The sequence below is a fragment of the Notolepis coatsorum genome (assembly GCF_963971535.1).
Source record: "Notolepis coatsorum genome assembly, chromosome: 4".
Taxonomy (NCBI): Eukaryota; Metazoa; Chordata; class Actinopteri; order Aulopiformes; family Paralepididae; genus Notolepis; species Notolepis coatsorum.
In genome coordinates, this window is record NC_140168.1 from 158,369,163 (window position 1) to 158,383,737 (window position 14,575).

The window sequence follows — 14,575 nt, forward strand, 5'->3', positions numbered from 1 at the left end:
GATAGCATTAGCTGGAAAGATAGCTAGTTGGAACAACATCCGCTTTTAACGTTACATCAAATCAGATGATCGCCTGTCCTTTCTCCAGGACCTAACACTGTCCGTGACCGTCTATCAACAATAATGCACCCACGGTGAATTGTATTTAAGTTAAGTAGCTATGGACTAGCGTTAGCTGACTATTACTAACGTTATCAATGCGGGAAGACGCGCTAGGTCAGTTAGCTTAGCTTGATAACGTTACCGTGTCTAAAGTTGGTGCTATTCACATAATCCAGCAATAATGGCTGCAGACCTGCAAGCAAAGTACAGCAAGTGCCAAAGGATAAGAGTCTGAGGCGGAGTTTCAAAAGAGAATGTTGAATATTTATTTTGCATCAAAAACCACAACATGAACGTTCTATCTGCCACTAGCTTACAGACTGAATAGGGTATATCTGCAGAGCCACTGAGTAGCGAGTGCAACACCGTTTAATGTCCGTGTGGATCATTGGAGTAGGGTATATCTGCAGTGCTGCAGCCCATACTCATTGATTAATGATACTAATACAAATCTATACAATCACCTGTTGTTGAATAAATACTATACGTTCTAGTTATTACTAAAAAACAGTATAACAGTATCTAAAAAAAAAAAAAAAAAAAAAGGTATAATTTATATAATTTTTAAAAAAAAAAAAATTTTATGCACTGGTATCGGATAAATATCGGTATCGGCCGATACCCAAAGCTTAGGTATCGGAATCGGATCGGAAAGGGAAAAATGGTATCGGAACATCTCTAACTATAAGGAAGAGTAACTAGTCCCCATACACTATAATGAAGAGTAAATAGTCCCTGTACACTATAATGAAGAGTAAATAGTCCCCATACACTATGTAATGTAATGGTTACGGCATTGACATTAGAGTAAATAGTCCCCATACACTATAACGAAGAGTAAATAAAGTGTGTGTGTGTGTGTGTGTGTGTGTGTGTGTGTGTGTGTGTGTGTGTGTGTGTGTGTGTGTGTGTGTGTGTGTGTGTGTGTGTGTGTGTGTGTGTGTGAGTGTGACATGGCGGTGACACTGCACTGTACAGATAGAGAGCAACCCCATGTGCGCTGCTAAGGTTAAAGAGGTCTTACTGCGCGAGAAATGCGGTGGGTTGTCGTTGACATCGGTGAGCGTCACGGTAACGGAGGTGGTCCCCGACAGCCCTCCCATCTGGCCCACCATGTCCTTGGCCTGGATGACCAGCAGGTACTGGTCCCTCGCCTCTCTGTCCATGTCGGGCAGAGCCGTCCGCACAATGCCTGCACACAAAGGGTCATGTTGGTCACAGACAGGTCCCTTCTTATCAGCAGCCGCCTGCAAGGACCCTCAGGCCAAGGAGGACGACTATGAAGGTACACATGTGAAAATAAACTATAGCAAGATGATAGTATTCCTGTCCTGCACGCAATGATTACTATAAAAAAAATATATTTAATCACTATAGCAAGAGAGCATTTTTAATTTATTTTTTAAGATATTTATTTATTTATATTTATACATTTCTATAATATCCCAAAATACTATGGTGAATCACAACAGTATTTCTGTAGTAAATCTATAGTGTGTATTAAATAAAAAACACAGAATATTATAAATCACTACAGTATTTCTGTAGTAAATCTTTTTTTGTATGAGTAAGAACATTAAAATGCTTAGATCAGGGGCCGGGAAGCTTTTCACATTCAAGAGCCATTATATCAAATACATATTTGATAATAATAATAAAAATAAAAAAACGTATTTGAAAATAATTAAAAAAAAATAGCCACAACTAGTTAACACTTCAATATATTAAAGGTTTTTGTGTCCTTTGACATTCTTATTTTTTTTTATAACTTTGCAGTGGTTATGTTTGTAGCCAATATATGTGGCAAAGGTGTGTATTTTTTAATTAACTTGAAAAATAAAAAATTAAACACCACTTTCATTCAGCCGGTAGAATTTAAAGTTACACTCTTACCATCAAGGGACAACACTGTCCTCTTCAAAAAGGCCATACAAATATTATATGTTGAAATAATTTTCCACTTTTTTCTTCATAAATCTTTTATTCAACTTCAGCCCTGATCATAACCACCAAATATTCAATTCATTTTTGAATTGTAACCCTTTAAATGCCTGTGTTTGTGATGGCATCACAAATTATTGTTAAAAAACACACAAAAATATAATAATAATATATATTTTTTTCAATATATCAAATGCATAGTGGATTTTTCCCTGAGGGTATTATTACAGGCTAGCATGTGTCAATGATTAGCAACAACACTGATTTTGATGGATTTGATCAAACATTTTGGGGAAATTATTATAACATAATATTTGTATGGCCTTTTTGAAGAGTAAGAGTGTAACAATTTAGTTTTCAGACACAAGGGTTAACTGCTGTACTGAAAGACACACTGGAAATAGTGGTTACAGCGCAACACCATTAATTTATTGTCCTGCAGGAGCTCAGTTTGCAAGGCCACCACACAGCCACATAAATAGTGCACGTCATACACGTAGACGTATGCAACATAAACAATATTCACAAGTTCATTCATCAGGCCAGTCAGTTTTTATGTGCCAAAGGTACACACATAATATTATTTTGCTATCTAATGTGATATCTAGCTAAATGAGCCAGTTGATGAACTGGTGAACTTGATCTGGAAATTATGCGGGTCATAATTAAAATCCAGTTTACCCTCTTGAGTTACTTACACTGCAAATGCTGCCGTCAATCATATTAAGGCAGAGAAGACAGACAAGTCTGTTTTTAACCCTTTCACTACCACACTACAGAAGGTTAACATTTCACTACCACACCATCTGTAGTGTGGTAGTGAAAGGGTTAACCCTTTGGTAGTGTGGCAGTGAAACGACGAGTTTCGCGACGCAGCGCGTTACATGGTGTGCTACTAGAGCGCCCCACTTTTCCTTTACTTGTCACGTATAAAGTACATGTACATTACAGTGAAATGCTTGGTTCTGTATGAGCCCCTGAGAATGTGCTTCATACAGTAAAAAAAAAGTAAGTAAAAGAGGAATAAGTCCCAACACTATACAATATACAATATACAAATTAAAGTACAACCCAAGTACAATGAAGTAAAAATGCAGACATGAGGTACAAAATGCAGACAATGAGGTACAAAAACAAAAAAAAGGCAAGATGCAAAATGCAAAATGAGGTATGGATGTAGTGCAAATCTTTAATAAATAGATAAATATGATGTAGATAATATCATATAGCCATATGATAGCTGGGAATGAGCCACAAATGGCTCCAGAGCCATATAGGTTCCTTATACCCCTGATATAGCGTCTGTGTTGTCACTGCACGAGAAAGGAAGAGCACATTCCAACGCTTAATGGCTCTTAATCAAATCACCCGGACCTGTCCGGTAAACAAAAGCCAAAGATTCATCGCACCGCTCCTTTCTTTGTCGTCTGGTATTTTTTGCCCGCTGCTTACCAGAGGATGTGCATATTTTTCCTCTCACAATTTCCAACCACGACCACGATTCAAAACTGCTCTAAAAGAGCACCTAAGGGAGGCCGCAATTCGAAACTGGCCCAGGTAAATGTCCAACCCCCCCCCCCCCCCCCCCCCCCAATATACAGTTTCCTCCCCCTCAAATGTATATATTCTCTTTTAGAAACTCTGTCTGTAAATAAACAGTACTGTATATTTGTATATCTTGTATGTCATAAATGTCTGGATGTAACAGTACTGTATATTTGTATGTTGTGTATGTGTGTGAAAATGGGGGACCCTGATGTAAACAAGACGAAAGTCTTTCTCTGGTCTGCATCCCCTTAACAATTGTGTGTATTGAGCCGTACTGTATTGTAGGGGAGAACGGGGATGGTTGTCACACTTTTGACTCTAGTGTGAATTGCTCATCATCAAAACATCTTTCAATAGTCATTCCTACATTAAATTGAAGCTTAACATGTTGGCTTGAAATGTGTATCCCTCTCATTTTCCAACATATTGTAACAAAGAGGAAAATACCTATCAAAGACACTCTGACACATTGTGACAACCAACCCCATCATGGGGATGGTTGTCACACACTACGTCTATTCTGCATCGAACATTGTACATATGTCTAAACTGAACACTGTGACCTCTTTTTTTTGTACTTCTAATTTTACTATGTTTTTATTTCATACTTATCTTGTCTTGCACAGTCTCTGGAGCGCAACAGTAAGAAGCATTTTGTACAAAAGTATTCTGTACTTCTGTATGACAACTATTAAAGAAACTTGAACTTGAACTTGAAACTTGTCACAATGTGTTTTAATGGGAAACATCTTAAAAAGAAGGCGAGAAGGAAGAACAAAATTTGAAAGTTGCATTGACAAGTTGACAAATACATAATTTAATGCATCTTAACATGAACATAAACAGGAAAGACATATTTAGGCCATCCTATATAACAAAATAAGAACTATATAAATAGGCCTAACAATAATAGCCAGTGATGGCAAATGTAGGGTCTGGGCACTCCAACTAAGCAGAGCTTGTGTGCCAACTGGTTGCACATCCAACACTTCTCCCATACCTCCCCTGAACAGCTGTTGGAGAACGTTTCCATACAAACCAAACAAAAACAATCATATTCATCTGATGAAGACTCCTCCTGTCTCTTTCTTTTCTGTTTCTTCTTCTTGCTGCATGGCTGCCTTTTTCCAGCTGGGGTGGAGTACACTGGGATGTACTAGGCTTGGCAGGTACTAGGCTTGGCAAACTATAGCTTTCCCTTCACACTTTTTAAGGGTAACAATTGTTTCATTATAAACCAATTGTGTAAAAGCCTAGAAGAAAAATACTGAGGAGCTGAATATTTACAATTCCACATGAAAAACACAAAAAGTCCTCTCACCTAAAGTGGAGCTGTCTTACTCCAAAAAAGACTAGCTCTGATCCCAATTCTGGACATTTCCATACCAAAATATTGGAGAAAGCGCCTAATGGTAGCGAAATATAATGAATGTGACAACCTATCCGTGTGGCATCCCCGTTCTCCCCTACCCATTCTGCAATCTGTTAATAAAATGTTCAATCAATCAATCAATCAATCAATCAATCAATCAATCAATCAATCAATCAATCAATCAATCAATCAATCAAAGACTGTGAACACACCCCGGTGTGTATGGTTGGTTCATTAGTTGTAGTTGCTGTTTATTTGTACTGTGCTGGGTGTAGCTTTAAAGCAGTTATATGTGGCAGCTTGATCTACACCAGTGGTTCCCAAACTGTGGTGCGCGCAGTTTTTTTTTTATATACATTACATTTCATAAAAATCTTAGTCAAACCTTTAGTATTATGGATATTAAACATGCTGGCAGAGTACATGCATCCATGTTGTCGTGAACATTTTCATTAAATAAAGAAATTCCCTATCCATAGTCGCCATGGGAAGAGATAAAATAAAAAATCGAATCTGTGCACGGAGACCCAGGGGCGTAGCTGGGGGGGGGGGGTAGTTTAGGATGATTCGGGGGGGGGGGCAATTTTTTTTTTTTTTTTTTTTTACTAGACATCACTCAGGTGTATTATTGATGCTCTCATTGATACTATGTTTGTTTCTGAAGTGTGTGTGTATGTATGTGTGTGTGTGTGTGTGTGTGTGTGTGTGTGTGTGTGTGTGTGTGTGTGTGTGTGTGTGTGTGTGTGTGTGTGTGTGTGTGTGTGTGTGTGTGTGTGTGTGTGTGTGTGTGAGATATATAGAGAGAGAGGGAGGGCTTTGGTAGACTATTGCATTGGTCCATTCATTGAAGATGAACGCAATGCGACATCCTTTACTAGGCTCACCCACCAACAGTGCAGGTGCTGAACTGCTGATCCGAATGTATAGGTAAAAACCATATTATGCGTTTTCATCAATAAAAAAATTGCCAAATTTTTTTTCTCTTGCGCGCTTACGCACGCTCGCATTCACTGGGGGCCTACAAATACATTCTTTCATGGGGCCCAGAATCTGGAGCTACACCCCTCGGGAGACCAGCAACAATTTTGTCTAACAGAAACCCATTGGGGGGTGCGTCAGCTAGGTCGGGAGGTGACAGGGGGTGCACGGCCAAAAAAGTTTGGGAACCGCTGATCTACACTGATGACTTTTGACCGGTTTCAAAACACGGACACACACGTGTCATAAATGCGAAACATACCGCTATTGATTGAACTGGTCTTTTGCACAAAGTGAAGAAGAAGAAGAAGTCTTTAGTTGTCATGCCGATTTTAACACACAAACATGCGATGGGCAACCCACAGGAACACACACTGTATGAAATGTTGTGCATGTTTTTCCATTGGGTTTCTCTTATCGGAAGGGGAAACCCTTGCGAGCACGGGGAGAACATACAAACTGCACACAGAAAGGCCCGGGAGATACCCCACCTGGGTAACTGGCAACACGGCAACCCAGGACCTTCTAGCTGTGAGGCGACAGTGTTAACCACTACACCGCTGTGCCATCCGTGCCTGTGAACCAAGGGGCAGAGTGGCTAACTGCGAGTCAGTGGGTGAGTGAGTGAGTGGGTGAGTGAGTGAGTGAGTGAGTGAGTGAGTGAGTGAGTGAGTGAGTGAGTGAGTGAGTGAGTGAGTGAGTGAGTGAGTGAGTGAGTGAGTGAGTGAGTGAGTGAGTGAATAAAAAAGAGACAAATTGGATGAATAGGAGGTACCAACACATACACATGCATGGGCCTGGCGCAAAATTGTCCAAACATCACCAAACTTGGTGGATATTTTTAAAGGTGCTATAGATAACATGTTTATGTCAACAAATCATGAGAAAAAAAAATACACAGATCCACAGAACTTTTGGAGAGGTGCAAAATAAAAGTATTACTTTTCTCCCAAAATATGTATCGATTATGAATGTATCCAAAAAAAATTATTGTCGAGTCCAAAATGAATGCTGTGCTTATCTCTGTCTGTTTACCCAGAAGTCTGCACATTGGGTATTTTTAAGGAGTTCTCAAGCCGGAAGTCTGCATAAGTAACGTGTACAATTCACACTGATCTCAATGATGAAATCCATTTACTGATCGGAGAAAATAGCTAATATAGCGACGGTTTCTTAAACCAGGAGTCTACATACTACGCTATTTTTCTGCTCCCGTTTTCAAAAAGATAACCGTGGCTTGCTCGCTTGTCAACTTTCTCTTTTTCAATTTAAAGTTGAACCTAAAATATGTTTCTGACAACATTTTATGCAAGAATTAGAGTATATAGTTGCAGCATCTTGATTCATATTTGATCTGCAATGACTAGTTTGACACACATGATCTGAACTTACTCAAAGAGAGGAGGGAATATGTAGTCTATCTATAGCACCTTTACTGTTGAAATTTACCAACAGTAAATGCAAAAAAATTTAAAAGAAGGAAAAACAGGCGTGGCATAACACCATATCAAACATAGTTTGTCCAATCATTACAAAACTTGTCGCATTCCTGTCAGGGTTTTTCATAATACATTTGTTTCCATCGCTTCCTGTTTATTCCAGCCTTGCTTCATACTCATATATCTATAATAATAATAATAATAATAATAATAATAATAATAATAATAATAATAATAATAATAATAATAATAATAATAATAATAATAATAATGCAGGACCTCTTTAGAGGTCTTTATTCGGCATGCAACAAACTGGGACATGCAATGGGAGCGGCAAACACACACTATAACTGTATTTTAAAATCTACAAAATGTTTAGGGATTTTTCATTTGCAAGTGACAAGGTTAATAACTGCCTAGTCCTAACAGGCTGCTAAACAGTAGCCAGGAATAAATAGACTTCCGTATCTATGACAGGAGAAGCAAGTGTAATACTTCACACATTCATAATGTTATGCACAGATGCGTTTCATAATGTGCCAAAGGTTAGTCTAACCTACACTATCAGTACGGCTTTCTTATTTCACATACTGTACATATAGCGTATATTACTGGTATAGGCTAATCATCCATTTATCAAACATTTCATTAGGCTAAATTACTTTTTGGATGGACACTGTGATTATAGGGAGGGAGATGTGATTAGATTGGATGATGCCCAATTCCATTCGTTTTGCCACACCAAGTTTTATCTTTATTTGCAGCGTAGGCTACAACCTTTGAATAAAAAGCCTGACTCAACATAGTCAACAAATTCTGAATTAAATGGGTGTTCCAAGCTCTTTGACATAGTGCACACAGCATTAAATGGGGACATTTAAATCCTTGTGTTCTGTTAATTACAGCACCATGAATTGATGTAGATGTTGAAAAATAGCAATACCTTGTCTTATACTGCTACCTTATCATCAGCTGTAATTAACACAACACAAGGATTCAATGTCCCAGATTAAGTCATATTCAAACTAATTTAGTCTAGATAACTGAAACTAACGCCGAGTTTCCTTTTTATCTGGAGCACCCACTCCAGAAACTGTTCTTGGAACACTTCTTAAGGCCACCACAGAATCGGGCGTACTGTGAGCGGACCGGACTCCGCGCGGCATGTCCGCAGTCGCAGTCGTCATATTCACGGCGCGAGATGACGCACGAATGAATGTGGACTGTTCCATCAGAGGGGGGAGCTTCGGTGGTAGTGTGAGTGGCTACAGACCACTGCACTTAAATATAAACATTAGTCTACCTGGAGACTCAATGAGGTAATTGTAGATGTCGCCATAAGATGCGTCTGGCCATTTAGTGGGATAATTTTTTCATTATCCTGTTTGGCTGAAAGGACACTGGCCACCGAAGCTCCCCCCTCTGATGGAACAGTCCACATTAATTCGTGCGTCATCTCGCGTCGTCCAGACTCCGTTGACAATCTGCGCATGTGTATGGGGAGTAGGTGCTGGAAAAGGGACTTGATCTCGGCCGATTTAGTTCTGATCGATTAGGAATGGGTCGCGCCGTGTTCAGGAAACTCAGGTGCATAAAAGTATATTCGATCATGTCTCTAGCACCCCCACAGCCGTAGCTGCAACCACTTACATCACGGCTCTCATCCACATTCATTCATTTGCCGCAGCGAAGTGGTCGTCCAGGGCCGCTGCGAGACGTTGGCGAAGATACAACGCCCCGTAATACTCGAGAGCACTCCGAGTGCCAACCTACCGCCCTGTTATGATGAATGGAAAATGGGGGACCCTGATGTAAACAAGACGAAAGTCTTTCTCTGGTCTGCATCCCCTTAACAATTGTGTGTATTGAGCCGTACTGTATTGTACCCATTCTGCAATCTGTTAATAACGTTTTCAATCAATCAAGGGGGTAGGAATACATACATTTACACTTCATCCTATACTCCTGCTTGTTTGTTTTTTAATCTGTTTATTACTTGTTTATTATTATTATTTATTTTCAATTTATGTTCGAAATAAATAAACGCATTCATTCAAGATATTGTGTGAGCAAAAGTATAGTTAATTTACTCATACAGTATGTACATCCTCTGGCCTCGCGCGGATCTCACAGCTGTGCCCGCACAGTGCAATACTCTAATTCAGCCATTGGCAATTCAGCCATTGGGTGGTTGGCGCTGCTGAGCAGCCCTCACAGCGCGGCCATCAGAGCGCGGCCCTTAGAGCACCGCTGGCTCTGCGACTCTGCAGCTGCATGCTTCTCCGGGAGTCCGGGGTGATAATCTGGCGCATCATGTAAAAAGTTGCACGCCTGACATATCGGCATGTAACTCGAGAACCGAGACACGGATTTTGGCGATTCAGATGGTATTCGAACGGCAACAAATAGCGCTTTAATTCGGTAATTTATATGTTCGGCGAAAAATGCAGTCCCGAGCCTTCAGATGCTTGCAAAGGGCCGTGAAACTGAAACTGAAAAACAATGAAACCCCGGACAATTTATAAACGTCCCCCGGACGCCCCGGACAGGGCGTGAAAAGAGGACATGTCCGGGCAAAAGAGGACGTTTGGTCACCCTAGATTAGCTAACGTTAGCTTAATAATGTTAAACGGGTTACAAATATGTGAAACTATGGAACGAGTAAGCCGACCGCTAAAAATAAAACCCACCGCGGCAGCGCGAGCACATAACAAAAGAAAGTTTCGAGAGGAGTGGAAGTTTGGAGATAGTGGTGTTTCAAGAGACTGGCTACAGTAATATGATGCTGGGCTGTTACAGTGATCAGTTGTTCCGTGTGGCGCAAGTATGTAAAAAAGAAAAACAGAAACAACAAGTTTGTCATCTGTAGTAAATAAATGAAGCTGGAATCCATTCGTGACCATGAACAGAGCCAGTGTCCCATTGGCTGCATGTCTGTGTCCTGGATTCAATCGGAGCCTCTCCTCTAAAGATGCTCTGTGGCTAGGCTAACAGCCATGTCAGACAGAGCAGATGTGGAAACTGAGCTACACTTTCTAACAACCTGCCCACTGTACCAAGATATCAGAGACATATACTCCCCAGTCCCCATGAATTGCAAACACCCAAAGAGAGTTTGAAAACATGTATTGTGCCGTTGACATTAACATGTGGTTTCGTTTTGCGGTAAACAAAACGTGACGTCATCGGATTTAATTTTTTTTGCATTGCATTGCACCTAAAATTAGCACCGTTGAATCTCACGTGAATCGATACACGGTAGTACCGACGTGTTTTGGTAGGTACCTTTAAAAGTACCGAATTCGGTACCCATCCCTAGTTATCACGTTGTCATTTTTCGCCTGATTATCGAATCATCCTGAAATCAACGCTAGCTTATCGGTATTATCCTTCCTCATGCAAGCATGAAATTTGGTTTAGAGCGGGGCGCCCATCCGTCCCGTGATGTGACCAACGGGACACAGCACACACACATTCCACACAGGCTTCGATCGCAGGATCAAAATATCGGATCAACACAAGATTGGTAATATATAGTCCTTACCTTGTCTCTGATGTAATGCAAAAAGAATAATCCAATTATCTGATCGCCATTCCAAGTACTGGTCACGGTAGTCCGTCCCACGTTATCCGGCATTGCAGCATATGAATGAGGGGGGCAGCCTAGTTGATGCATCGTTGTAAGCGCTTGTCTTGCCGGAGATAGGCGGCGGTATTGACCATCTGCGATCTCAGACACATTCAGAACAGCCTGCACAGTCTGCCCTGATGAATTATGAATGGCAATAGCGAATAAAAGAAATAACGATTAAAACCCGACTTTTCTCGTGATTGGCGCTAAAGCGATGGCGAGTTAACCCGACTTATCTCGGGTCTGGCGTCCAATGTGTTAAGTATAGGGCTAAATATTGTATAAAGCACCTGGCAAACATAACATGTTGCAAGGAAAGTCCTTCTAGGCATGAAGATTAAATAGTTTGACAATATCTTGTTTTTATTTTGGCAATGCCCTAGTTGGCAAAATAAAATATTTGATCATTTCTGTTATTGGAAGGCTGGGGGAGGTAGAATGCCAAGCACCCCTAGAACCAGCCTTGCAAAAAATATATACAGTATAATATACCAAACACTATACAGCCATCTTAGATGCAATGGTAAATAAATCACCATGATATGCCAGGGTGAGGCCCTTGCAATACATGCTTCAAGTGGATTAGGCTATACGACACAAATCTGTCACTATTTTGTGTCACGGACTGTCCTCACGCAAGATATCGTGCAGTTACAGTAAGTACAGGATCGGAGAGAGAGGAATGATCAGCTTATGGCGACCAGTGGTGGAGGGCAATAGTTTCTACCTGCTGTGATAATCTGTGTTGGGAGGGCTGTTTGGAATAGCATAATCCTCAGAGAGAGACAGCTCCATCATTGGCCCCGTGAACTAAGCCATCACTCATGGGCCGTGATTAAAGGCTGACCCTGTGCTCCCCTCCCAGGTCAGCCCGCCGTGCAGCACATGCATAATGTGCTGCTCTCCTGAGGGGGTGATGAAATAAGAGGCAGTGTTGGGGTCGTAAACACTGTCCTCGGTGGGAGAGGTGAGCGCTTTAATCTATGAACTGTGCTATATACCACCGCAGCGGGGGAGGAGCGATTTCACCCCTTTTTTTAATTATATTTTTTTACACTTGGAAAAACGGACCGCCGTGACCAGGGATGTACACAGGTATGGGCTATTGTTGCCCGGGGCAACAGCCCGTTTACTCCGATTGGCTGCGTTGCCCCTCTGGAGAGCCTTTTTTTATTATTATTATTTTCATAAAAAATGATCAAGCAGCTCTACTGTAAATACAGGGAGGGGCAAGAAGGCACAGCAACACTGCCGCGCCCCCTGGTGCCTCCACGGTTAAAAAGCGTCATGCTAAAGTGCCCTTTTGAGTGGCGAAAACTAGGGTACGTGCCCCATTGGTGCCCTTCCAATGGTCTAAACCTGACCATGTGCCCCCACAGTTGAAAAATGTCACGCTAAAGTGCCCTTTTTAGTGGTGAAGATATTTTATACTTATATACTTTTATATATAATAATAATAATAATAATAATCTTTATTTATATAGCACCTTTCATACACGGAGTGCAGCTCAAAGTGCTTAACAGAGCAAAGAAATAAAAACACAACATTTTACAATAAAGCAAAAAAAAAAAAAAGTAAGGAAAAAAAAACTGGATTTTAAGACCAGCAAAACATGATTAAGAAAATAGCTAAAAAGCATAAATGACAACAGGCATTTTAAAATCAGCTAAAAGCAAGAGTATAAAAATATGTCTTGAGCTGTGCTTTAAAGCTATAAGGGGGGGTGGGCGTGAATATTAAAGGCAACCAACTTGTGTTCAGCTTTTCGTTCAGCGTTTCTCTGATTGGCCACACGGCCACGTGACCGCCCTAGCACACGCCCTTCGCGGCAGAGAGAGACGCGGCAGCACTGTGTTTTATCACTGGAGATACATTTCTCACTCACCATTGTATTTTGCGCCATCTGACAATATCATAATGATGTGTTTTCTATATTATATCCACAATCATTCATCTAAAAAATTGTATGGGCGTAAATACATGTTATACATCGTCACAGCAGTATAGTTTGTTTATACTTCAGAAGTGATGTACAGTGACGAGTGAATCTGGTAGTTGGTTGTTAAATACGCGAAATAACATAATAACGTTACAGTTTCTAGTTCAGTCAGCAGCCTCGCGAAATAACATTATACATTATGATCCGCGAAATAACATTATACATTATGCTCCGCGAAATAACATTATACATTATGCTCCGCGCTTCAATTATACATTATGCTCCGCGCTTCATTCATTCATTTCATAATCAGTCAGCAGCCTGCGTCCTCCGAAATAACATTATACATTATGCTCCGTGCTTCATTCATTCATTTCATAATCAGTCAGCAGCCTGCATCCTCCACTGATGCAGCAGTTTCTAGTTCAGTCAGCAGTCTCGCGAAATAACATTATACATTATGCTCCGCGAAATAACATTATACATTGGTTCAGTCAGCAGCCTCGCGAAATAACATTATACTGTACATTATGCTCCGCGAAATAACATTATACATTATGCTCCGCGAAATAACATTATACATTATGCTCCGCGCTTCAATTATACATTATGCTCCGGGCTTCATTCATTCATTTCATAATCAGTCAGCAGCCTGCGTCCTCTGAAATAACATTATACATTATGCCGCTTCCTCCACTGATGGATTTCATTTGGGACGGCTGCCGCTTGCCTGCCGCGTTCGGGGCAAAAGGGGGCGGGGGGTCGCGGCCAATCAGAGAAAAGCTGAACACAAGTTGGTTGCCTTTAATATTCACGCGGGGGGGTGCCCTTTTTCCAGGTTAAAGCAATAGCTCCTCCAAATGTCTGTTCACGGCCCTGGCTGGGAGTGTAAGCAGAGCCACGGTTTTGGCTTTAAACACATTTTCCATTGATATTTTCCAGACATGAGAACAAATATACAACGGTGGAGTACAGGGAAGATGTACAGCAGCAAGCATGTTTAAACAACACAAAACGTGGTGTCCACATTTCTGTTACTCACTCAGGATTTGCGGGTCTGGTGGACCCATAACGTTATTGTGATTTTAAAAACAATGAAGCCATAACAATTCATGTAAAAAATACTTAACAGATGTTACCTCTGCTAGATCACATTTATCAATGAAAGCGCTATAAAATTTTTGCGATAATGTCTGTAAAAAAAAGAATCCATTATAATCAAGACATGAATGGGGGGGAAATAAATCACGTTTATCTTGAAAAATATAAATTAAACAAGGTGGAGACAGACAGTGAATGTACATAGTGAACATTTTTGTTTCACTTGTCTTCACGTACAGTAGTCTCCAGTTCCTAACGCACACCTTGATGTCACTACTGGCTGGCTGGCTATGGATCAAGAGAAAGGACCCCAACTGTAAAAGCAGAGGGGGGCACACCTGGGACGCCAGGTGTTACCGCTGAGCCCTTCGGAGGTGTTGTGGGCCTGTCGACGAAACACCAATGAAGGAGGGTGCCCACCTGAAGACCCCAATGAAGCTTTTACCCTGACGCCATTCAATACCAAGTGCTGATTATCTAAGATATTGTACTATCTAGTCCTATAAGCTCAACTATAGTGACG

At 40.9% G+C, this 14,575-nt stretch overlaps 1 protein-coding gene across 1 annotated transcript in view; it reads right to left on the bottom strand.

Moving 5' to 3' along the window:
- cdh7a (cadherin 7a) overlaps positions 1 to 14,575 on the bottom strand; it is a gene marked incomplete at both ends in the record, with an annotated part of 728,354 nt that overhangs the window by 451,482 nt on the left and 262,297 nt on the right. The window contains one exon of the mRNA XM_084312150.1: positions 1,127 to 1,294. Within this exon, the coding sequence (XP_084168276.1) occupies positions 1,127 to 1,294 (168 nt within the window). The remainder of the gene's footprint in view (positions 1 to 1,126; positions 1,295 to 14,575) is intronic.